Source organism: Oncorhynchus tshawytscha, linkage group LG23 (assembly GCF_018296145.1).
Source record: "Oncorhynchus tshawytscha isolate Ot180627B linkage group LG23, Otsh_v2.0, whole genome shotgun sequence".
NCBI lineage: Eukaryota > Metazoa > Chordata > Actinopteri > Salmoniformes > Salmonidae > Oncorhynchus > Oncorhynchus tshawytscha.
In genome coordinates this window covers 11,241,949-11,268,369 of record NC_056451.1, presented here as the reverse complement: position 1 = coordinate 11,268,369, position 26,421 = coordinate 11,241,949, and the positions used below count along the sequence as shown (strand labels likewise).

Below are 26,421 nucleotides of genomic sequence, written 5' to 3'. Positions count from 1 at the left end.
CCTCCAGGGGTTGGAACCAGAATTATTTTCCAATTGTTTAATTCTGAACAGAACCACATTTCTTTTGTTCCGTTCCACTGTTCCAACCAGCAAAATAAAGTTCTGAACTAGTTCAAACCCCCCAAAACAACCGGTTTATATCGTTCCTTACTGTTTCTTTTTTAACCTGTGATATCAACAGTTTTTTACATTTAGCTCATTAAATTACTTGACCAATCAATGTGGATAGAGCAGGCAAGGTAGTTATTTACATGTGTGATGGACAGACAAGTGTAGACTATGGCGCAAGATGTGACTGACATTTTGTTGGTGGGGAGGGGATTGAGCGAGAGAGGGTAGTGGAGGGGGCTTGAAGTGCTGGGCATCTTGTTATGACATGCATTATCTGAATTAGGTCCACTGAATTATACCTAAGAGGGCCGGCTTCTATGAAAGAACTTTGAATGTCCTTTGAGCTAGCTAGCTAACACGCTTGTGTGTGCAGAGTGGCACCAGAATTAAAAACACATCTTGCCTTTTTGTAGTTAATAAATCCTTTGTGAAACATTATAATTAGGCCTTTTGAATCCTTAACTAGCACTGAAAAGTTAATAGATTCTATCTTCTGAATCACGATTCTAACAACAGTACAGTAACCTACGCTTTGGAAGGGGAATGGGCAGGTAGCCTAAATACACACACTTACAAAGATTTTCAGCTTGCAGGCAGACACTGGAATCAGTTTCTGAGTGACAGAGTGAGCACTTTGCATAGGCGCTTTATTGCGTTTTCTTGTGGGACTAGTAAAAATGCCTGCAACTTAAAATAAGGTTGTTAACTGGGTGCTTTTAAAATAATAGTTATGTTCCAGAACAGTATGGATTACTTTTGTATGTTCTATTTTGTTTCTATTTCTGTTTCTTGAAAATGTTTGCTATTTTTCTGGTTTTCGGGAGTCCTGCAATTCTACACATTTTGTCATGGCTTATAAGAGCATATGCTAAAATACAGGGGGTAGTTTAGAAAAGTCAGTTTAATAACACTTTCCTGTGGATATTTTGTCTCAAATTTCCAGCATAATTACCAACCACCAAAACAACCAGTAGAGTAAGTTCAAATGTAATTGTATTCAAAATTCTGGCTTGCAGAGGTCCTGAAAGGACCTTTCCAAACAATTTTATTGCATTATGTCAGATGGTGACTAGCTAGCAAGCTATCACCGGATGATGTATCAGGCTACATACAGTGCCTTCCGAAAGAATTTTGTTGTGTTACAATCTAAATCCAAAATGGATTAAATTATTTTTTCTCTCACCCATCTACACACAATAACTCATAATGACAAAGTGAAAACATGTTTCTAAATATTGTTGCACATTTATTGAAAATGAAATACAGAGATATCAGATTTACATGTGTATTCACACCCCTGACTCAATACATGTTATAATCACCTTTGGCAGCGATTACAGCTGTGAGTCTTTCTGGGTAAGTCTCTTGCACACCTGGATTGCAGAATATTTGCACATGATTCTTTTTTAAATTATGCAAGCGCTATCAAGTTGGTGGTTGATCATTGCTAAACAGCCATTTTCAAATCTTGACAGATTTTCAAGCCGATTTAAGGCAAAACTGTAACTAAGCCACTCGGGAACATTCAATGTCATCTTGGTAAGCAATTCCAGTGTATATTTGGCCTTGTATTTTGTCCTGCTGAAAGGTTAATTTGTCTCCCTGTGTCTGTTGGAAAGCAGACTGAACCAGGTTTTCCTCTAGGATTTTGCATATGCTTAGCTCTATTCCATTTCTCTAGTCTCTCTAGTCCTTGCCGATGACAAGCATACCCATAACATGATGCAGCCAACTCCTTGCTTGAAAATATGAAGAGTGGTACTCAGTGATGTGATGTACTTTCCCCAAAGATAATGTTTCATATTCAGGACATGAAGTTAATTTCTTTGCCACATTATTTTTATTTATTTGTATTTTTTACAGTTTTAGTTTAGTGCCTTATTGCAAATATTTGTATTCTGTACAGGCTTCCTTCTTTTCACTCTGTCATTTATGTTAGTATTGCGGAGTAACTACAATGGTGTTGATCCATCATCAGTTTTCTTATATCACAGCTATTGAACTATTTAACTGTTTAAAAGACACTATTGGCCTCATGGTGGATCTCCCTGGTCCTTCTGGTTGAATCTCTGTTTGAAATTCACTGCAGAGACTGAGGGACCTTGCAATCATTTGTATGTGAGGGGTACAGAGATGAGGTAGTCATTAAAAAATAATGTTAAACACTATTATTGCAACTTATTATGTGACTTGTTAAGCACATTTTTAATCCTGAAATAATTTAGGCTTGCCACAACAAAGGGGTTGAATATATTTCTAAAAACATAATTCCACTTTGACATTCTGGGGTATTGTGTGTAGGCCAGTGACACAACATCTCAAATGAATCCATGTTATATTCAGGCTGCAGCACAACAAAATGTGGAAAAGGTCAAGGGGTGTGAATACTTACTAAAAAGACTAGTCTTAATTTTTATCTCACATGACATGCACCAACAGCCTCAGCAAATAATATTTGCAAACATGATCGGTTATGGTAATGTCAATGTCGACGACTATGATCTGACTGGCATACTGTGTCTTTGGTTGTCCAGTGATAATCTAATGATGATTCTGTAACCTACAGTGTATCTCATGATATGGACCCCAGAATAGTCCGCATCAACCATGAAATGGCCAATAGGCCTTTGTAAGAGTTTCAAAACATGTTTCACTGTGGTGACTGTTCTGTAGGAATTATACCAAAAAATACATATCACATCTTAATTTAAGAAGTTAATTATTTGTTTATTATTCATTTATTTATGTATTTCTATCTCCAAGATTCACCCACCCGAAAAATATAAATTCCGGTTTATTCAAAAATTAAATGAAGGAATTGTTATTGACCGCATCAAAGGAATTAATCAACAAAATCAAAGTGGCAATAATCGTAATCATTATTACAATAATAATTAAATAATCAGAATATCCACATTCATAACAAATCCATTTACAATGGCAATACACTCTTCAATATCACTCTTCCATTAATATACACAAATCCCCGAATGTCTGTCCTTTTTAAAACAAAAATAGAGGGGTTGGGGGACTATGGCTTGTCAAGGGGTATGTGGGGTTGAAAGTTCAAGGGTGAGGGAGGGTTGGCGAGTTGGAGGCACACTTAATAGAACTTGAAGAAATGGCTAATAACATGGTGTTACTTGCATGGAAGAGTTGCTTCTCAAGTAACAGTGTGATCTGAACCAAACGTTCAGCCTGACAGAGGGGTCTATGAGAGGCAGAGTTCGGGGAACTAAATTGGAAAGATTAGATAAGGGTTGTCTGGATAAATATATATATCTGAATTGACAACCATTGCAAACATTTAATGTAGAGAAACGCAAAACTTAAATCAAATCAAACAACGAAGAATCATAATAGTTACAGGAATTCAAAGAAAAGGAGATGGAGGTCACTGGAAATATTATCTTAGTTATTCTATATACTGTATATGTACAAACATTGCTTGGTCACCCAAATATAATTTTTAAAAAATGCCTCAGTTGATGAGAAAATGAGTGCAAGCCAGAGATTGTTTTGAGAGGCATAATTAGGTGTGTAGGTGTCCAGAGGTGTCAGATTTGTCAGTGTCTGCACAGAAAGTGCTTCCCAAACAGCTGTCCTTTAAATTGCCAGTGTGAACCTCTCCACTCCCCAACATTTATTCTTTGAGGAGTCAAATACGTAATTTAAGAGAGAGAGAGAGAGATTAGAGGATTGAGGAAAAAACTGTACACCCTGCATATACAAACAAACTGTATATACACATAGACATACCATATATACACACACATATCCAGTATATACACAACAACTGTACACACACTGTATATACACACACATTCAATCACGTAAAAGGTATTAACCTCTAATCTCTCGCTCTTTTGATGTGTCACCTTTCAGTGGTCAGAGGTGAAGGAGGGCACAGGGTTTTATTTAGCTTCTGTGTCAGTGGAGTCCATACAAAGAAATCAAATGGAAGTTATACAGAAACTTGGCTCCAGAATTCGGTCTCACCACACTGGAAAAACATGATAAACTCGCGTCTGCTCCACTAAGCTTACATCAGAGACAGAAATAGGAAAACAAAAACGTGATGGTAAGGATGTCCTCTTCTAAGGAGTTTTTAGATCGTCTGTAAAATGGAGAGCTCCCCAGCGATTGTCAAGTAGAAAAACAACATCCATCCTCGCATCTCTCTTCCAGGGATTACAAGAGAGAAGTGGAGGGGTACAGGTCACAGCAACGTGCAGATCATTGTGAGGGGAGCAGGTAAAACAACAGTTTGTGTTTTTTATCTGTCACAATCCCAGGGCAATCTTTCTCCACAAAAGGGTAATGTTCCATAAGATTGTCTTAAGAAAAATCAGTTGATATAAAATTGATCATTTCTGGACTGTCATTAGATACTAGTCTTGTCATTATCAAGAAATAAACATTTGCGAGAGGAAGATTTCCAATGAAAAGTTTATGTAGTACTACGGTAAGAATAAGCATTATTATAGAAATATAAATCATAGCATTTTCTACATTTTTCAAAGTTTTAACTGAAGCAATATTTTGTTTTGTAGCAGTTTCACTTGTAATAGGCTGTGCATAATTAGTTTCCTTTAAATGTAAAACTAATAGAGATAAAGAACAAAGAACAAAACCAAAACCATGGCAGATATGAACAGGAGCAGAAAAAGTCTAAAAGTGAACATAAACTGAGGTGGGTGGTTAAGAATAGATAGAAAGAGGAATGGGTAGATAGTGAGTGGACTGTAGAAAATGATAGGAAGGAAAAATGAAAGAAACAAATTGTGAGATCTTAGAAAAATGTTAGGAAAGAAAAATTACAGCACCTTTGAAATGCATCTTATACACAGCAGCTCTCCCTCTTTCATTTAACTTACTACTCAATCCCAAAAGGTTTATATCATGTCAATCTGCATAGCTGTTCTTCACATGCTTGATGAGCCAACAAAACCATTTCCCGAGATTGGCACGTCTTGAAAAGAAAATATCTAATCACAAGCGTCAAATACAGATTGTCCAGCCATCCAATCAGAGAGAGAGGGCCCAAGTAAAGTAGGGTAAATAACACAGCAGATCCTTACATGGTCAGCTGTGGCTCTGGACTATCCTTAAGGTCAGGAGAATTGGACCAATGGCCCAACTTCTCCCTTTGTCAGCCAATCGCATCACGAGAGAGCGCTCTTGATATATGGCCAGGCCATGCGGGCTGCCCATGTTGCCTCAGCCAATTAGGTTCCAGATTGTCCTCCACGAAGCTGCGTGATTGGCTAAGGAGAGAAAAGGAAGACAGAGAGAGAAGGAACGGGGAGGTGCTTGATGAGTTGCTATCCAATCATAGCCATCCCACTAGGCACAGACGTCATTTCAACGTCTAATTTTGATTTACAATCGATTGAGTTGTCAACTAAAGTGAATTTAATCCATGTCATTGGATTTAGGTTCAAATTTGGGTGAAAAAATAATAAATTCCCTAACGTCCCTAATGAAATTGGATAACTACATCACATTTAGCCTTTTTGTTTAAATGATGTGGAATCTATGTTGATTCAACCAGTTTTGCCCAGTGGGATAGATCTTGTTAAGAGATGCACCAACCACTGTATCGGATGGCAGTCCCTCCAAAGTAGGATTAATCTCTTTGTCAGTTTGTGTTTAGCTCTGAGGCAAATATTTGTTTACCTGAGTCTCTCAATTCTGCATCTCTGAGGTATATTAATGGCAATGCTCATATATCAACCAGTGACCCTGTATAGTCCCATATCTTTACTCAATGCAGATGTAAAACCCTAGTTGCTTTAAAAGCCATTTTATTACTGATATGTTTTGGCACTAGAAAGGTAGCCATATTAGCTGACTTAACACAAGTTAACTACAACAAACTCTCCGTATTAACAATCACATTTGGTTAACTTTTAATTCAACACTCTAAATCTCTCTCATATCTCTGAATCTCATCCACTCTACACTATGGCTAATCCCCTAGTACTGACCGACACAGCATAGGCGGAGGCATTTTGACCCTATACACAAAGTGCCGAATCCTAACTTGAGATCCGCATGTTAAACTCAGACTTACTCGTAATGCATGATGCCAATGGGAGAACTGCAAGAATATAAATCAAGTTAGGATATGGCCCTTAGTAAATTGACTCTTAATCAAATCAAATAGTTAAATAAGACTGGTGTTGGGTTCTGCAAAACCAGGACTGTCTGAAGCATGTTAATTCACTTGAGACGCTAAGCCAGAGTAAGGATTCCAACTAGTTATAAAGCACCACCAGTGGGAATCAAAAAGGGACCAAATAAACCCAAGTTCACATCTAAACAAAGATTACAATGGACAAGTTATACACAAAACAAGAGGACATGACAACACAGTATAACAGTATTCAATGACAGGTAATATCTGAACAGTTGACACAAAGCAATGAATTCCTTTTAGTGTACTGTGTGTGTAACATGTTTTAGATTTGAAGTACTCTTTACTAACGATGCCCCAAACAATCTTTGTTTTCTCAAAATGTTGTTACATTAGCATTCATCATGCTCAGCTGAATGGTACGTTAACTTAAAAGTAGTCCCTCGAAACGACATGAAGAAAATCTATGCCACATACAAATTTGTCTGAGCGCTGTTTGACTACTGGCCAAAATGTCATTATCTGAGACCCAGGCACTTAAGGCTAGACTTAACTGGCTACCCCAAAATAAGAATCAAATAAATAGTTTACGTGGTACTAAACAGAAAAGGCCATGACAACAATTTTGGAAGTTTACTAGGTGTTACAAGTGACTACGTTATATGCCAGGACACTGAAGGTCCACAAATAGTATCCCTTTGATATTTTCAACCACTTAAAATTGCTGGTAAACTTTTTACCTGACAACTTTGTTATTGTCTCATTTGGTTTATGCACCCTACTTGACCCAGCTCCCACTCCATTAAATAATTGCACACGTAAGGACACAACACACATAACAAACAATCATAGACAAATACATAAAAGAAATTGACAATAACAGAGAGAGTGAGAGAGACAGACATACAGACAGTGGGAAACATGACAGGCAGTGCTATTTACACACACACTTGATTTGGAGACGGCCCTGTTTGTGTCTGTAGCACCAGTTGATCACACACAGGTTCTGAGATTGAGAAGAGAAAACATTGCACTGAGTCCAGTCCACGAATGGGAAGTCCCATAATTTACACACGATGTTTTGAAAACATCAAACACTTTCCTTAGGGCAAAAATAAAACCGTATTCTGCTTGTTCTGGACTCTGTAGTTAGTCTGCATTTCAAACAGCATAGTTATTTTTGGATCTTGATTAGACTGTTTATGTACTATCATCAGTTAAAATAATCCTTCTGTCAATATCATCTCCGCCTGTTATTTGAAAACCCTGTTAAAATACACTCAAAGGCACTAAGGAAACCAGACTACAAAAGCCAGATGACCACATCTCTACCAATTAAATTTGAGAGCTGGAGTTTTCAGGACAGGAAATGACTAGACCTTTATCGATGGAATTATGGGATACTACACGCATGTATATAGTAGTAGGATGCTATTGGCTACTGAGAAGTTTTTGGGGAGTGAGATGTTATATAGTGTTTGCTTACTGTCTTTATTTGATTAAACAAACACACAAAGCAAAATCTCACATAGTCGCTTGGTTTGGGGATTAGGCCTATACCAGTGTATGATAGGCTCTATAGTTTGATCGATTGAAACAGTACATGAGGATCCCACAATGTCAACGATAACTAAAAGGTATCATTATCTTGTCCTGCAAGACAGATACTGACCAAAGCCCAGTTTGAGCATGACGGAAATGAGGTCCATTGGAAAGCCCTTTTGTTGTCTTGTATGATAATGCTGAACGTACTGTACAGTTAAATGTACAATGACCCCCCACACATTTCTTCTCTCTCTGGTTTGAGTACACATAAAAGAAACGGGAAAGATTGCAGTCATCTCATCCTCCTCAAAAAAGGAAGGAAATGTGGCAAGACTTTTTTATTTGTGTCTTCTCTCTCTGATTTGGTTTTGTGTTGTTTTTGACCTGCTCCCTCTCCTCTATGCCAAGTCCTGCTGTTGCATTGCTCTCAGTTGCCTCCCTGCTTGTCACTGGGGAGGATGTTGGGTTGACACGGAGCTCTCCATTCTGGTGTGGACTGGAGTGGAGATGAGGAGTGGGGGGAGGAGGAGGGTCTACGGGTGGGGAGGGGACTCCATTCTCGTTCCGGGGCAAGCCAGTGGAGGAGATGCATGAGGAAGAGATAGTATGGTCAGGAACAGTAGTCATCCCTCCTTCTTTATCTCCTTCTTCTTCTCCTCCTCCTCCTCCTCCTCTTCCACCTTCAGTATTCACACAGGGGTCTGCTGAACCCAGGGAGGAATGCTGGGCCCCCTAGCAAGACAGAGAGAGGGAGGGAGAAGAGGAGTAGGAGAGGGGAGAGATGGGAGTGGGAGAAGGGGCATTCAGTGGGGGATTTGTGGCATGGACAAGGGTGTAAACGAGTCAGCCAATCCAGGAAGGAGAGAGGGAGGCAATATAAAGAGTCATATATGAAGCAGGAAATGTGGGGAGAGAAGGCAACAGGGAGGATGGAAGGAGAGGGAGTATGTGTGATATAAACAAGCAAGGAATAGTCAAATAAAAAGAGGAGGCCAGTGAAGAACAAACAGGTGGATAGAGGAGAGAGTAAATAGGTGAATCAGTTAGGAATGTAAAAAGAATAGAATGGAGGAAATAGGGTGGGGTGATGAGGGTCCCGATAGGAGAGGATCAAAGCAGGAGGTAAAGAAAGAAAGGATCATGTGAGAAAGCAAAGGGAGGGAGATAAATAAGTGACAAGGGATGGGAGGAACAACGGAGAAAGAGAAATAGAGGAAAATGAGTTACAGAGCAGAAGTATGAAGTACACCAATAGTGATGGACAGCATAGGAGAGGGGATACAGTCAGAAAAAGAAAAGGTGGAAGGAATTACAATCTCGGGTTGACCAACATGTCAGAGTGTCTTGATCTTCATATGATGCTGAGTTAGAAGGGGGTACTAGTCAGGGGCAGGTGTCAAAAGGAGTCTGAGCAGTCAAGTAGAATGAGAGTTGTGTCAGTCTTAGCCAATGAGATTAATTTCAAGGAATTTCTATACATTCTAATTTGTATTATAAACTGGGTGGTTCGAGCCCTGAATGCTTATTGGCTGACAACCGTGGTATATCAGACTGTATACCATGGTTGTGACAAAACATTTATTTTTACTGCTCTAATTACATTGGTAACCAGTTTATAATAGCAATAAGGCACCTCAGGGGTTCGTGGTATATGACCAATATACCACGGCTAAGGGCTGTATCCAGGCACTCTGCTTTGCGACGTGCTAAGAAAAGCCCTTAGCCGTGGTATATTGGTCATATACCACACCCCCTCGTGCCTTATTGCTTAAATATACTGTAGTAAAGGCTTGAAAACCATGGTGACACAAATAGTTATGACTCTATCACGTGATACAATTGTGTCACCTTAATTCATCTTAAGCACATTAGAATCCATGCGCATTTCAGGTTTAGCATGGTTTTTGCTAAGCTTTCAGTCAATTGACCTTTGTCAGAGCAAAACTTTCACAGAAAGAAGAAAATCAATGAAGAACAAAAAGCGTTCACCGAAAGCTTAGCTAAGACCACAATAAATGTGCAGAAATTCGATATTGTTTTTTCATGCACCTTTGTTCCCTTGTCAAGTGTGTGGTTGATTCCCACACATCATTGAACCTTATAAGTACTTTAACATTTAAATAGTAATAAGTACTTTAAGATAAAACATTCTAGATGATAATATTATAGTATTGCATTACTATAATAGTCTAGCATGCAGATGTGTTACAGTAATTCTTAGAACTTTAGATGCGAATTGGAGGACATAATGACTAAATACTGATCTACAAAGCGTGTTTAAGAAGCTAGTATTCAAGAGCTCTTGAATAAAATCTCAACCGTGTCTAATCCACCAATCAGAATTTCTAACCCATACCCATTGACCAATTATCAATGGATGCTCATTCATTTACCAAATCTGTAAAGCACTGGGTTAGAATTTGTAATAAGTGAATAAGTCAAAAGTTTGGTTTTGCTATCTATCCTTACCTACATTGGCGCAGAATAACGTCATTGCAAATACCAGATTGATTTCAGTTCTTAATTAAATCAAGCTCTGAATGCAAGTCATCGTGTTCAGTCCTGTTCAGTACAGTCTGTGTTGGAGCAGTAGGAAAGAAAATAGCTGGGTTATTGGCACTGATGGAGGTTGTGTTAGATTGAGGAAATGGTGTCGAACGTATCCAAGTCAAAACAGGAATGTGGAATCATTTCAAAGTTTTCTACACGAATAGAAGAATCTGAATTGACATTTACTCTACCGAGATGCCAATACCTTTCCTCAAATGTGTATTAACTTCATTGAACAATAAGGACTAAAGACCATTCATATGATTGTACAAAGGAGTATGAAGTCTTAAAGATGTGAACGATGCACTGGAGAAGTGAAAGTCAGAAAAAAAGGTATTTCAAGAGGGTTTTATGATCTGCATCTAGTACAGAAATTAGTCGGAAACAGGCCATTTGATTTCAAAATGAATTAGCATTAATATCAGGGTGGGTGTGTCCATTGTGTGTAGCACATGTTTCCATCTCTAGAAAGAGAACAAAAAATGTCCTTCAGAAAGTGGAATTGAACTGGCAGACCTTTTCTCTTCTCACTCAGAACCTTGTAAAGCACACGGCGATAACCAATTTCAACAGAGATGACCGTTAGCATACATGCTAATCCCATTCCCTACTTGGTGCTAGCAACAGTAACAGGAAATGTGTTGTGGAAACAAGAAGAACAAGTGGTATTTCTCTACCAGTGCTGGATTACTTTCAAACCAGTTCTACAAAAATTACTACAAACCCTTTCACATTATTTATCCAAGTTTAGCCAGACCTGGCAATGTAACTGAGAAAATTGTGCAAATATTTTATGATAAGAAAGTTAGATAGCTGCTAGATAGCCAACCTATGCTAATAAAAGAAGCAGCGATCCAATCAATTTAACAAAACGTGCATCACTCACTGTTAAAGATCCATATGTGCAGAGTTTGCTTACTTGAACAACTTGGTGTTTATGTTTGTACAAAAGCTGCAACTAATAAAAGTTAGGAAATTGTAGACAAAAACAACACATAGCGGATGAATTGTGCAATGTTAAGTGCATTGTTAGTATGCTTTGGTACGCAATTCTCAAATGTTCTTAATCAGCAACATGAATAGGAAATTAATTCTCAATTTCTGTTTCAAACTAGGCATATCATTGTGGAAATTAGATGTACAAACCAACCAAATATTCCAGAACAGTAGTATATGACTGACATACATATAAAGGACACTAGACAACTCTCCAAGTATGACCCAGAGCAAAAAGAACAACAATACAGTACTGGCGACACACTTGATCAAACTCACAATGACAATACATGAACATTGGATCAACTTATGTGCTCAGGTGCCATATACATACAGGACACATACACACAGGAATATATAAACACACTCTCCAAGAAACACACACATTGACATATACGCACACCAGTTGTTTATTTTCAGGGAAGGATTGTGTCAGATACGGAGATTTCCCATAATTCCCGTCATTTATTTGGGGGAGTGGTGGGAGGGGAGATGAGTCGAATCGAATGGATATGTTGATGACCCACGGTAACGTGTTCCTCCGTGAGACACGTGCGGTGTGTGTAAGTGAGTTTGTGTTGATTTGAGCAGGGGTATTGTTGTATATGGATGTAGTCAGTTACCTTGTTGATATTGGTTCTTGGAATAGAGTCTACTTATATGTATTACTACAGCAGAGCCATCAGTGTTTGTACATGTACCTAATAGAGTATCTGTGAATTGTCAAGCTGTTTGTCATAACTAGAACTAACTATGGCCTGGATTCAATCAGATCGAGCATTAACCATCGTTAACCAGTGTTGGCCGACATCTGCATAGCAAATGTTTTATTATCCCTACCGCGTTAGACGTTCATGAGCTGACTTATCGGCGACTGTGCTCTTGTCCGTCACAAACCATTCCCTTCCTTGTTATCCCTACCGCGTTAGAAGTTCAAAACGGCGCTAGAAATTGAAGGCTCTATCGATGTTAGAAACAATGACTCTCAAATGTAATGTCAATCCATTGATGTTAGGCTAATGGGAGAGGTTTAAAGCCTATCAATCTAATTTGAGTGTTTGATTGGTAACGCGGCTGCATAAATATCTAATGCGGCTGCATGGAATTTGTAGGATTACGTTGGGTGTGGTTTCGTTGCTTCTTGTGGATTTGACATCTCTATCGCAGTTCCGACACTGCCAAAACAACGGCTATTCGGCTGTCAATCTGATTGAATCTAGTCCTAAGTATATAATACTACCATCTATATTCTGATCAAACAGTTCGCTTATCATCCCAAAACAACACAGGGAATTGAAAGAAAAAAGTAGTGGAGGGATTAACAAGGATGAAGGATGTGAAGAAGGATGAAGGATGTGAAGAAGGATGAAGGATGTGAAGAAGGATGAAGGAGTAGTTGCAAGGGTTTGCAAATGCCAACATTTGATAATAGTGGAGCATTGAAATGGAGCATTGAATTAAACAGCTGAACATTTCGATGCATTTCAGTCAGGAATTCTACCATTGATGCTGGAGTTTTATGGTTTGAATTCAGAGGGTAAGCAATTTACCTAATGCAAAGAGTTACACGTTTAGGAAGTCTCCGTATATGACTGAATTTGTGCAAATAATGTTGGCATATTTGTCTGAGTGGTGTAAGAGTCACATACATTAATGTATACACTATGTGTATTTTAAATCTGTACAATACATGAATCTAAATGTCAAATATATAGTGCTACACAGTGACTATGGAAAGTATTCAGACCCCTTGACTTTTTCCACATTTTGTTATGTTGCAGACTTATTCTAAAATTGATTGAATTGAATTGAATTGTTTTTCCCCCTCATCAATCTACATTCAATACCCTATAAGGACGCAGAAAAAAGTTTTTTTTATTTAACAAAAAAATTAAACGAAAATATCACATTTGAATAAGTATTCAGATTACAGCAACAAGTCTTCTTGGGTGAGACGCTACAAGCTTGGCACACCTGTATTTGGGGAGTTTCTCCCATTCTTCTCTGCAGATCCTCTCAAGCTCTGTCAGGTTGGATGGAGAGCATTGCTGCACAGCCATTTTCAGGTCTCTCCATAGATGTTCGATCGGGTTCACGTCCGGGTTTTGGCTGGGCCACTCAAGGACATTCAGAGACTTGTCCCAAAGCCACTCCTGCCTTGTCTTGGCTGTGCGCTTAGTGTCGTTGTCCTGTTGGAAGGTGAACCTTCGCCCCAGCCTGAGATCCGGAGTACTCTGGAGCAGATTTTTGTCAAGGTTCTCTCTGTACTTTGCTCAGTTCATCTTTGCCTTGATCTTGACTAGTCTCCCAGTCCCTGCCGCTGAAACACATCGCCACAGCATGATGCTACCACCATGCTTCACTTTAGGGATGGTGCTAGGTTTCCTCCAGACGTGACGCTTGGCAATCAGGCCAAAGAGTTCGATCTTGGTTTAATCAGACCAGACAATGTTGTTTCTCATGGTCTGAGAGTCCTTTAGGGGCCTTTTGGCAAACTCCAAGCAGGCTGTCATGTGTCTTACTGAGGGGCTTCCGTCTGGCCACTCTACCATAAAGGTCTGATTGGTGGAAGGCTGCAGAGATAGTTGTCCTTCTGGAAGATTCTCCCATCTCCACAGAGGAACTCTAGAGCTCTGTCAGAGTGGCCAAGGGGTTCTTGGTCACCTCCCTGACCAAGGCCCTTCTCCCATGATTGCTCAGTTTGGCCGGGCGACCGGCTCTAGCAAGAGTCTTGGTGGGTCCAAACTTCTTCCATTTAAGAATGATGGAGGCCACTGTGTTCTTGGGGACCTTCAATGCTGCAGAAATATTTTGGTACTTTCCCCAGATCTGTGCCTCGACACAATCCTGTCTCGGAGCTCTACGGACAATTCCTTCGACCTCAAGGCTTGGTTTTTTCTCTAACATGTACTGTCATTTGAGGGATTCCAATTCAGTCCGGTGCGGTCTTCCAGACAGTGCAGTTGTGCTTCAAGTGTGCTCTCTGTGTGATGACTTGTACGTCGGTTGTGCCTACATGGAGTACTGTCATTTCGAGTCTCATATGCAAAGTTTTTAATGATTATAAATTTGCACAAATTTATAAAAACCTGTTTTCCTTTTGTCATTATGGGGTATTTTGTGCAGATTGCTGAGGATTAAAAAAATAACACATTTTAAATCAAGGCTGTAATGTAACAAAATGTAGAAAAGGTCAAGGGGTCTGCATACTTTCCAAAGACACCGTCCAGCCTGGCCTCATAGACTAGATGTAAAAGTTAACAAAAATCTGGTACACTCAAATTAGTATGATATGTTATGTTTGGTATAGTTACATCAGGCCGAAGGTTATTTAAGGCAAAAATTAAAGGAGGGTACTTGGTCGGTGTGGATGGTTGAGCGTATAGCTACTTTGCAACTACATAGCATGTTAGTTAACCCTTCCCCTAGCCCTTTCACCTAACTCCTGACCTTAACCTTAACCCCTAGCCTAGCTAACATTAGCCACTTAGCTAACGTTAGCGTTAGCCACCTAGCCACCTACTTAACGTTAGCCACAACAAACTGGAATTCTTAACATGTCATACGTATTGCAAATTTGTAGCATATATTATGAATTGTAGTATATCATACGAAATGCATGATGGACATCCACATATTAATACATGCCATACCAAAAATAACAATCATACTAATTTGAGTGTCCCAGATTTTTGTTTACTATGTTATGTCTACCCCTGACTCTGGGTTGATATTTCAGCTCCAGCATTTATTGATTTTCTATTACAGTAAAGCTCGACATTATTCAAATTGCTGTTGACAAAATCAAAATAACCAAAATAATGTGAACAATAGGTAAAGAAAGAAAGAATATTGCTGTTGATAATACGTGTGATTTTCGGTATAATGTCTGTGTAAGTCAATAAGTGCTTCTGTTGGTGCTGCATACGGTCAGTGACGCACATACAGTACAGTGGAGGAATCAAAGTGAAGAGGCAGAATGTATGGATGGAGAGAGGCAGTACCACTGAAGTGTATGCTGGTTGGTTTATTACCTTTGTACTCGGGGTGGAACGGGCGCGAGACGGGGCTGCACTAGGATGGATTGGCGCCTCCCCTAAGAGAAATCACCGTATCTCATCAACACAGGAGAAGAGGAGAGGAACGATAGAGAAAAGGAGGAGAGGAGAGGCTAGGCTTGTGTGCACTGAAGAAAGTAAAAGGTAGAAGTTGGGTGTCGAGGGTTGAGGAGCATTAGGGATACTCAACGCCCACAGGACACACACAAACACAAAAGGAACACACACCACCATTCGCGCCAACACAAACCCAGCAGCCTGAAAGCACAAGAGGGCCCAACATATCAACCAAGTCTGCATGCTGAGGAAGCAAACCAAGGCTGTTGATACACACATGCAGCAGTACAGATGGTAAGTAGCCATCCTGTGCAAGCCAGAACATGAGGCAGCTTGATGTACAAGTACACCCTCTGGACATGATGCTACTCTATCGCAGGGCCATAGCCCCCAACCTATCTCCTTAATGCTGAGCCAAGCAGAGACACATTGGGTCCCGTTTTTAGTCTTTGTAATGACTCGGCCTGGGATCGATCTAAGGGCGGACACTGACAACAAGGCCACTGAGTTGGTTTGGCAGTAAAGATAGCTGCATTTTAATTCAAGCTAAATGTCATTCATTGATCCAAAGTCTTGTCCAGAAAAATGGTATCTCTGATCTCCTCTGAAGCTGAGGGGTTAGAAGTTGAGGCAAAAGGTCATGCTACTGCTAAACATGCAGTAATCATTGGCAAAAGTAATAAACACCACTGTTACTGCAACAAGGAATAAATAGTATTAATAAACAGAGTTAAACAATATAAATATGCATACACATGTAAAAAAGGTTGAATGACACATAACACACTTAAACACATACAGGGTTATAGAGACAGTAGATAACTGATGTGATAGAGATAACCATGTAAAGTGAGACATGCATTATATTTACAATGATGCATGGAACATATAACATTAAGTTGGAGAGGATATGTACAGTACAACATCCAAATGATGATTTATTTGTTATGAGTCATTCCAAGGACAGGCTGATCTACTGTAGTTTCAAGAGTGCTACCACTAGTTGCTGCCTACAGGTGAAATATCTTAATTGGACCCGTTTCTTACAGCAGAAAAATAATCCTGCACCAACAGGAATGTGGATAATAATTAATGGATATGTTTGTAGGGGTTGATACATTTTTCAATAGGGCAAATCAAGTCAAACATTTAAAGTGGAAAATACAAAACGTTAGAAGCTTTATAAACCCTCAAATTTCCTGCTGAACAGGAAAATTCTCTGTTACAACAGATCAAATTAAGATAGAACATTTGTATAAACGGTAGTAATAAAAACTCCAGCAATATTATTACATTAACTAATTTAATCAAGTTTGACAATGAAATCCCATTAAAACCAGATATTTAGTAGAGAGGGGGTGGAGGTATTCTCAACATAATGCTGTAGGAATATGAATCCACAAATTCCACGCAAAAAGCTGAAAGCTGAGTGAACTGCCCACTGTTGGGATAATAAAGATAACGTGAACGTGAACCCTATGAGTCACCGACACCCCCACCTAGACACCCGGCATTAAACACCTGTTGCTGCCATGGCGATGGACAAGTGATTGTACGGCTCACTGCAAATAATGACAGATATTGGAAACGCAATCATTAAAACATGCCGACATGCTTTGCTTGGGCATAGCCATGATGGGAATGTAATGGTACACAAACAATTGGCCCACAACAATTTATGGCTTCATTTTATAATCTTATTGACTATAACCTTCAGAACAATGGAGATACACAGAAATGTTCGCGTGGTTGCATGATAATGGACAATTAACATGAGATAAAAGAAAACCTGGGTGGAAGCATGACATGGAAATAATGAATGTCATCAGAAGTTCCATGTTGGACTGCTGTGATTTAATACTGTGTCTAGGAAGAGACCCAAACAGCTTCATGTTGGATAGCAAATCTGCCTCTTTCAGCTTGGAAACAAAACCAATGTCAAGATGGATGCCCAGCCTTGGATGCTCCTACGACCACTTGGGAGGAGCTACTCAAACTATATCTCTCAGCCCTCAGAAAGAACCAATAGATTTCGATTCCAATGCTGTCTGAGGCTGTAGGCCAAGTCTATCATGACACTCCCTCAACTACATGTCAACCACAGACTGGCCACGTTCGACCGAGTGAAACCAGTGCGAGCGCAAAACTCTGGTCTGCTGCTTGTCTGACAACTGAACACAACACCACGCATCGCTGGACGGCTTTACCCCCTTTCAACCACAGTTTCTAAGCCTTTCTGGCTAATCTCTCCCTCTCCCTCCCTCCCTCCCTCTCCCTCACCCTCTCTCTCTCTCTGGGGGAGCTTTGTACTGAATGGAGAAAGAACAGGAGAGACACATTGGATCACTGCTCACTTGAGGAAGCGTGGCTGAAGCCCTGACTGTTCGACACCTTGCAGGGGTGCTGCATTCAGCTGCATTCTTATCTGGGACATAGCGGGAGCCCTGTCTGTTCACACCGCTCAAACGTTCTGCTTTTGTTTTTATCTCTGCATGTCAGAACATGTCTGTTGCCTCTATTGAGTCTGATTTGACTCGGATTGGGATAAAGACATTTGGATTGGGGAAGTGGCTGGGTGGGACTCAGTGAAGCTTGAGCGTACATGTGTCATGTTGTTTGCAAGAGACATTGTGGTTTGACACATACTCACTCTCTCTCGCACATTCTTTTACACACACACACACACACACACACACACACACACACACACACACACACACACACACACACACACACACACACAGAAATCTGGCATGTCTTTGCAGCATGACTCATGATTGAGGGTGGGCTTGACCGGTTTGACAGGAGATGATGGGTGGCTGGCTAAAAGCATGGACCGAGAGACATTGAGTGTGGATGCTGGAGACGTTGTCGGCCTGACAAATGAACTCATCCTCAGGACCAAAACTGTTCAATAGCTGTGTATTATGTCTGTCTTGCATTTGTGTTAGACTGGTAATACAACTTGACGTTGACATGCTCAGTCTGAATATTTGGGATGAAGGAGTTTGGATTGAGGAAGCGGTTGGGTGGGACTCATCTTCTGGTGGAACAGGGATTTGATTTAAACGAATGAAAGAAGCTTGAGCATACATCTGTGATGTCGTTTGAAAGAGACATTGGGGTTTGACACACTCTGTCTCTCTTTCACACACACACACACACACACACACACACACACACACACACACACACACACACACACACACACACACACAGACACATACACACACTCACACTGAAAGCTGGTATGTCTTTGCAGCATGACTCATGCTTGAGGGCGGGCCTGACGAGTTCGATAGGAGATGAGTGGCTGGCTAAAAGCATGGACTGTGAAACATTGAGTGTGGATGCTGAAGACGTTGTCGACCTGACAAATTAACTCATCCTCAGGACCAAAACTGTTCAATAGTTGTGTATTATGCCTTGCATTTGTGTTGGACTAGTAATACATCTTGATTTAATACATATAGTTCACACAAAGTTGATAGACGTGTCTGAGATGTACAGTTACTACAGACGCTGATTTGATTACAACCCGGATGTGGTCAGACAGAATATAAACAGATTGATTGAGAGACAGACACAAGATGTAAACAGACGTTCTTTGACCTTCAAAGCACCTAAGCGGATTGACAGACAAATGACAGTCTCACCCAAACCCAAGGACTTGTCTGGACGAAATAAAAGGGACAAATCAACAAAGAGATGAAAACAACATAGAGAAGGATAGAGAGATAAAGACACAGGCCATCCTACAGACATGGCGACCGGAAGAAGAAAATCACAGACCTGATCGGCGAAGACCCTAACGTTAGCTTTTGGCGGCTCAACCACGGCTCCTCCCCTTATCTCATCCTCCACAGCCATAAGTCTGAGAGAGAGAGAGAGAGTGAGAGAGAGAGAGAGTTCAAACAGTTGTGAGAGAATTGTGAGTAAACTAGACAAGAAGTAGCTAAGTGTAATACGTAAGGCTTATAATGACTGTCCAGGTGCAAGCTGGATCGCTCATTGCCCTGAAAAACGTTGATTTGTCAATTATACCCATTACCTGGTCTATAGTAGTGTTATTAAAACCTCTGGTAGCCAAATTATAATCTATTCAACCAATGCTGTAACTGTTTAACATACACTGCTCTAGTAATACGAGGAAGCATTTTTGAGGCAGTTGAAGTGCATGTTTCCATGTTCCCCAAGGGATTCAGCATGATGTGTCTGTCCAATTCAGGGTGTTTTCCAATGTAATCATGCCTAATGATGTCTAGATTGTGGTGTTTTGCCGGTTATCGTGTTCTGAATGGGGTTTAATTAGCAACACATCCTCATGGAATAGTTGAACTGACACAACATGATAGATTCCAAATCCTTGTTATAACCATTTCAAAGAGTCGTCTTGCAGGGATATTTGGAAGCTTATTGCTACAGTCTCCATAGGATATTTTTCTTGCCTTGCAAATTCACATTTAGACACGATTACTCAGCATCAGAATTATTTTCCAGAGAAGGGAACATGGATCATTAAATACTTGCCTCTGGAATTTCAAGATCTGGGTCATTCAAGGCAATGGTTCTGATATTTTCTTCAACAGACACAAAAGGTGAAGGATGAATTAAAAGTCACTGCAATCATGAGGTCAAATCCAAGATGGCGATCAGCTGTTTGGTGATGGAGATTCAATGAACAACGGTACATATGACATCCTAACTCCTACCTGGTCAATATTTCTGAGGTAATGACATTCTTCTGCCTTGCTCATTATAGATTTCATTGTCTTCAATCTTATCACATCTACTTCCCGCCTGAATGACATGGTTGTTTTCATTTAAAGTCATACAGACAAATTGCTGACAAAGTGGATGAACTTCAGAGTGTTAAACTCCTGAGATGAACAGAATGCTGAGAGAGGACTAATTACACAAAAGGAATGACTCATTTTAATACAGTGCCTTCAAAAAGTATTCACACCCCTTGACTTTTTCCCATTTAAAATGGATTACCTTGAGATTGTGTGTCACTGGCTGGGGTTACCCCATAATGTCAAAGTGGAATTATGTTTTTAAACATGTTTACAAATGAATTAAAAATTAAAAGCTGAAATGTCTTGAGTCAATAAGTATTCAACCCCTTCGTTATGGCAAGCCTAAATAAGTTCAGGAGTAAAAATGTGCTTAAGAAGTCACATTATAAGTTACATGGACTCACGGTGTGCAATAATAGTGCTTAACAAGATTTTTAAATGACTACCTCATCTCTGTACCCCACACATACAGATAATTGTAAGGTCCCTCAGTCGAGCAGTGAATTTCAAACACAGATTCAACCACAAAGACCAGGGAGGTTTGTCAATGCCTCACAAAGAGGGGCACCTATTGGTAGATGGTTTAAAAAAAACAGACATTGAATATCCCTTTGAGCAAGTTATTAATTACACTTTGGACAGTGTATCAATACACCCAGTCACTACAAAGATACTTCTTAACTCAGTTGCCGGAGAAGATGGAAACCGCTCTGGGATTTCACGATGAGGCCAGTGACTTTAAAACAGTTATAGTTTAAAGACTGTGATAAATGAGAACTGAGACTGGATCAACAACATACAATAAAACTGCAAAAGAATGTGCCAAAGAAATTAACAAGGCAAATATACACAGGAGTTGCTTACCAAGACAACATTGAATGTTCTTGAATGACCTAGTTACATTTGCCTTAAATCGGCTTGGAAATGTATGGCAAGACTTCAAAATAGCTGTCTAGCAACAATCAACAACCAGCTTGACAGAGCTTGAAAAATTGTTATAATAATGTGCAAATGTTGTACAATCCAGGTGTTTCACAGCTGTAATCGATGCCAAAGGTGACTAACATACAGTATTTTGACTCAGGGTTGTGAACACTTATGTAAATGACATTTCTGTATTTCAATACAATTTGTAAAATAAAATAAAAAAACATGTTTTCACTTTGTCATTGTGTGTGATTTAAAAATAAATAAATGTTTAATTCAGGATGTAACACAACAAAATGTGGAATAAGTCAAGGGGTATGAATACTTTCTGAAGGAACTGTATAGGACATTGTGCAGTGGCAACAGAGAAAGTGAGGACCAGACAGCCAATGTGATTGGTGCAAAAACTGAGCCAATAAGAGAAGCTAAAAACAGAAATAGCACAGATTTTAGTCAAACTATTCCAAAATGAGTGGTTGGTTTGGACAGAGGATAACATATAGTCATTTGCCACCATAATCAAGCTGTCACAATTCCGCAGAGAAAGCATTCTCTGAATATCTTTATGCTTAACATACAACTAAATTGATGCTTAACATTAATAAATAATGAAAATCCACAGGTGAAGTTTCAAACATTGGTGTTAGATGTTTTATTACATAAATAATGTACAGGGATTTATTTGACAAAAATAAGAAAGGGAAAAGGAATCAAACGTATGCACTGACAGAAACATTGGCACTGATCTAAGAAACAATGAAATGTAACATGAGTATACAGTAGAATTCTACAGAAGGCAGACAGTGATTCACATGGGTGATATGTACCAAAACTAAACCTGTATATCTATTTACTTCAAGTTCAAGTAGTGTGCTTGTCAGGTCAAGTCGTACATGCAGTCAAAACAATGTGGGTATTTGTCAATATGAGGTCAGGGACAGGTCATGATATCTGACTTGTCTGTTTACATAGAAATAAGGCAGGCGATTGGGTGAGTCAAAGGTCACATGATATGTAGCCAATTGTATGTACATCAACAGTAAACTCTCACTATGTGCTGCTATTTGCCATGTCAATCCAAATGACTTTATTGCACAGTGACAAGTTATATCTCTATGAAAACTTTAAAAGTAATACTGATGTAATATTATACATCTATACAGACTACCACTATTATGCTTGCTACAATGCCAAACGAGAGGAAATCTTATGATAGTGAACAATTCTTGTTCCACATCGTATCTCAAAAAATGACTCCCTCAAAGCTCTAACTTTAGCAAACAACGACGCCATTTACCCTTCGGTTTCCTATGACTTACTGCAGATCAAAACCTAAACCAACGACATACAGCAAAATTATAACAGATATATAAATCTTAACACTTTAGATAAATGGCACCAATATCCATCTGGCTACATGATTAACATTTTTGTTCAAACACACTATACAGCCATGTGTAAGTCAAAGATATAAGTTATAAATTATTTTTACAGTACTGTATATGCTGCATCTATGGTATTTAGGGATTTACAGGATCCATGGTCAGACATGCAGAAGTCTCAATATAATTTATGTTGATATGGGTTCATTTCATACTGAAAGGGACCTGAAAAAAAACTTTAAGTGTATGTGTTCTGTATGTATGGTCATGATAGATGTGTCTATGCATGTAAGGTTTACATACTCAATATCTTTGTGTGCCTGAATGTAGGCCTACATACACATATGGATTGCTTCTGTTCATAAATGCTAAATGTAGTCTATTATTGCACATCTCTTAATGCTAAAATATTGCTATTTAAATAGATTAAAATAGTTAATTACATTGGTAATATCATAACAAAATGTACATATAGAATCTTAGAGTATCCTTATTGGTATGGCAGTACTGGTGCTTCAGTAGGGTATTGATAACATTTAGATAAAGTGTGTTACTCTAGCGTGTCTGATATTCTTTGATATCATATAATCTGTCATATTCCTCTTAAGAAACATAACTGCTACTCTAGAGGCACCAAGATAAATCACACAAAAAAAGGCCTTCAAAAATGATCTGAAGTCGTTTCTAAGAAGAATGGTGAATGAGGTTTGAAAAACAATGATAGAAGTTTGGGTTTTGTGAAATGTGGAATGTATGGTTAATTATACTTTTGGAGGGCAGTGGATATAACCACTTGAGTCACTGAAATTGCTTACTTTCAATAATAAATAAAAAAACGCTAATAGCATCTCATTCATTGACAGCATATGGATCTGTCTTAAAACCTTGCAGCCATCCACTACTTACAGAATCTTCTAGATTACCTTGTCAACTGTAACAATGCCATTATCCAAACTAACTTCAAAGGGGAAGGAGAACTTGTCATTTAGATGCTAAATTAGGTTTACTCTGTGTTCTCTTTACACATCATATGTTAGGGAAATACTATCAAACTGTGGTTGCAGTTTGTAAAGATGGTATTGTTGGTATGGTATTGTTCATCCTCATGTCAAGCTGTTATGGTGATGACAACCAGATGTCATGTACTACCTTAGTCTTGTTTCATGCATTTTTATCAAAAACACCATTATGGCCTCATACTGTATAGGACAGATAGAAGTCATATGATGTCACCTTTCAGTCCATTATTGTGCTTTTCGATTCAATCTAGGTGAATCCCTCTCAGTTTACGGTTATCGGAATAATCACCACAGATGACGCAGGTAAACTACTGATGAAAAAAACAGCATGTTTGATATACTGGCAATAAAATGGCTGCCAAAGTGCACAAAGGGCCTAAACATGTCTTTTGGGTTCTTTATGCACCAAGTTATGGGGTTATGGATGGGATTGGTTCCATTAAGTACAGCCAGGAACTGTCTCGGTCTTCATTCGATTTCTTCTTCCCTGGAATGGATTAAAAGTAGCAAAGTTCCCTGTGACACATATCTAACTATCAATTGCAGATTATTAGAAGTGGTGAACAAAAGCAGAACATTTACACAAACAGTTTCCTCTCTCAAGTTCCTCATCTCAAGTCAATTTGTCAACGTTAGTCAGAATGTTCAATGAACATTTTCCTACTGACTGGGTGAAAACCAATTGCCTAAGGTATCTGCATACAGACATGAATCATTCATATGAATGGATTTCACTGTTGACCTCTCACCTTTGAAATGAATGTGCAGTTAGTTTGAAGCTGTCCCATTATATATATATACACTGCTCAAAAAAATAAAGGGAACACTAAAATAGCATATCCTAGATCTGAATGAAATATTCTTATTAAATACTTTTTTCTTTACATAGTTGAATGTGCTGACAAAAAAATCACACACAAATTATCAATGGAAATCAAATTTATCAACCGATGGAGGTCTGGATTTGGAGTCACACTCAAAATTAAAGTGGAAAACCACATAACAGGCTGATCCAACTTTGATGTAATGTGCTTAAAACAAGTCAAAATGAGGCTCAGTAGTGTGTGTGGCCTCCACGTGCCTGTATGACCTCCCTACAACGCCTGGGCATGCTCCTGATGAGGTGGCGGATGGTATCCCGAGGGATCTCCTCCCAGACCTGGACTAAAGCATCCGCCAACTCCTGGACAGTCTGTGGTACAACGTGGCGTTGGTGGATGGAGCGAGACATGATGTTCCAGATGTGCTCAATTGGATTCAGGTCTGGGGAACAGGCGGGCCAGGCCATAGCATCAATGCCTTCCTCTTGCAGAAACTGCTGACACACTCCAGCCACATGAGGTCTAGCATTGTCTTGCATTAGGAGGAACCCAGGGCCAACCACACCAGCATATGGTCTCACAAGGGGTCTGAGGATCTCATCTCGGTACCTAATGGCAGTCAGGCTACCTCTGGCAAGCACATGGAGGGCTGTGCGGCCCATCAAAGAAATGCCACCACACACCATGACTGACCCACCGCCAAACCGGTCATGCTAGAGGATGTTGCAGGAAGCAGAACGTTCTCCACGGCGTCTCCAGACTGTCACATCTGTCACATGTGCTCAGTGTGAACCTGCTTTCATCTGTGAAGAGCATAGGGCGCCAGTGGCGAATTTGCCAAACTTGGTGTTCTCTGGCAAATGCCAAACGTCCTGCACGGTGTTGGGCTGTAAGCACAACCCCCACCTGTGGACGTCGGGCCCTCATACCACCCTCATGGAGTCTGTTTCTGACCGTTTGAGCAGACACATGCACATTTGTGGCCTGCTGGAGGTCATTTTGCAGGGCTCTGGCAGTGCTCCTCCTGCTCCTACTTGCACAAAGGAGGAGGTAGCGGTCCTGCTGCTGGGTTGTTGCCCTCCTACGGCCTCCTCCACATCTCCTGATGTACTGGCCTGTCTCCTGGTAGCGCCTCCATGCTCTGGACACTACGCTGACAGACACAGCAAACCTTCTTGCCACATCTCGATTGATGTGCCATCCTGGATGAGCTGCACTACCTGAGCCACTTGTGTGGGTTGTAGACTCCATCTCATGCTACCACTAGAGTGAAAGCACCACCAGCATTCAAAAGTGACCAAAACATCAGCCAGGAAGCATAGGAACTGAGAAGTGGTCTGTGGTCACCACCTGCAGAACCACTCCTTTATTGGGGGTGTCCTGCTAAATGCCTATAATTTCCACCTGTTGTCTATTCCATTTGCACAACAGCATGTGAAATTTATTGTCAATCAGTGTTGCTTCTTAAGTGGACAGTTTGATTTCACAGAAGTGTGATTGACTTGGAGTTACATTGTGTTGTTTAAGTGTTCCCTTTATTTTTTTGAGCAGTGTGTGTATATATATATATATATATGGCTCCCGAGTGGTGCGGTGGTCTAAGGCACTGCATCTCAGTGCAAGAGGCATCACTACAGTCCCTGGTTCGAATTCAGGCTGTATCACATCTGGTCTGGATTGGGAGTCCCATAGGAAAGCACACAATTGTCCGAGTTTGACCGGGATAGGCCATCATTGCAAATAAGAATTTATTCTTAACTGACTTGCCTAGTTAAATAAAAGTTACATTTGACTTTTTTTAAATTAAAATATCCCTGCATACATTTGAGTGTACAGGTTGAGGCCTCCCCATTATTTCTCCATCCATTAATGTATCTATTTCATAACTATATATCTAGCCTCTCATATACTGTATATTTATCAATATTCCCCAGATGATTTCCAAAAATTAGCACCTGCCTAAGTAAGATTGTTGGATATTTCTTGGATAAACGTAATCAGACAAGAGTTCTCAACA

At 39.8% G+C, this 26,421-nt stretch overlaps 1 protein-coding gene across 9 annotated transcripts in view; it reads right to left on the bottom strand.

Moving 5' to 3' along the window:
- Positions 1–2,372: 2,372 nt before the first annotated feature.
- syngap1b (synaptic Ras GTPase activating protein 1b) overlaps positions 2,373–26,421 on the bottom strand; it is a 111,656-nt gene continuing 87,607 nt past the window's right edge. For 5 of the 9 annotated variants that reach the window (XM_042304588.1, XM_024385879.2, XM_024385880.2 and 2 more), the window contains 2 exons: positions 19,249–19,330; positions 5,286–8,527 (listed from right to left, as the gene is read on the bottom strand). In XM_042304588.1, coding sequence (XP_042160522.1) covers positions 8,102–8,527; positions 19,249–19,330 — 508 coding nt within the window. In that variant the 3' untranslated portion in view covers positions 5,286–8,101. Of the gene's footprint in view, positions 8,528–15,375; positions 15,438–19,248; positions 19,331–21,828; positions 24,071–26,421 lie in introns of those variants that run through there. The other 4 variants (XM_024385882.2, XM_024385885.2, XM_024385886.2 and 1 more) reach the window with 4 other exon arrangements.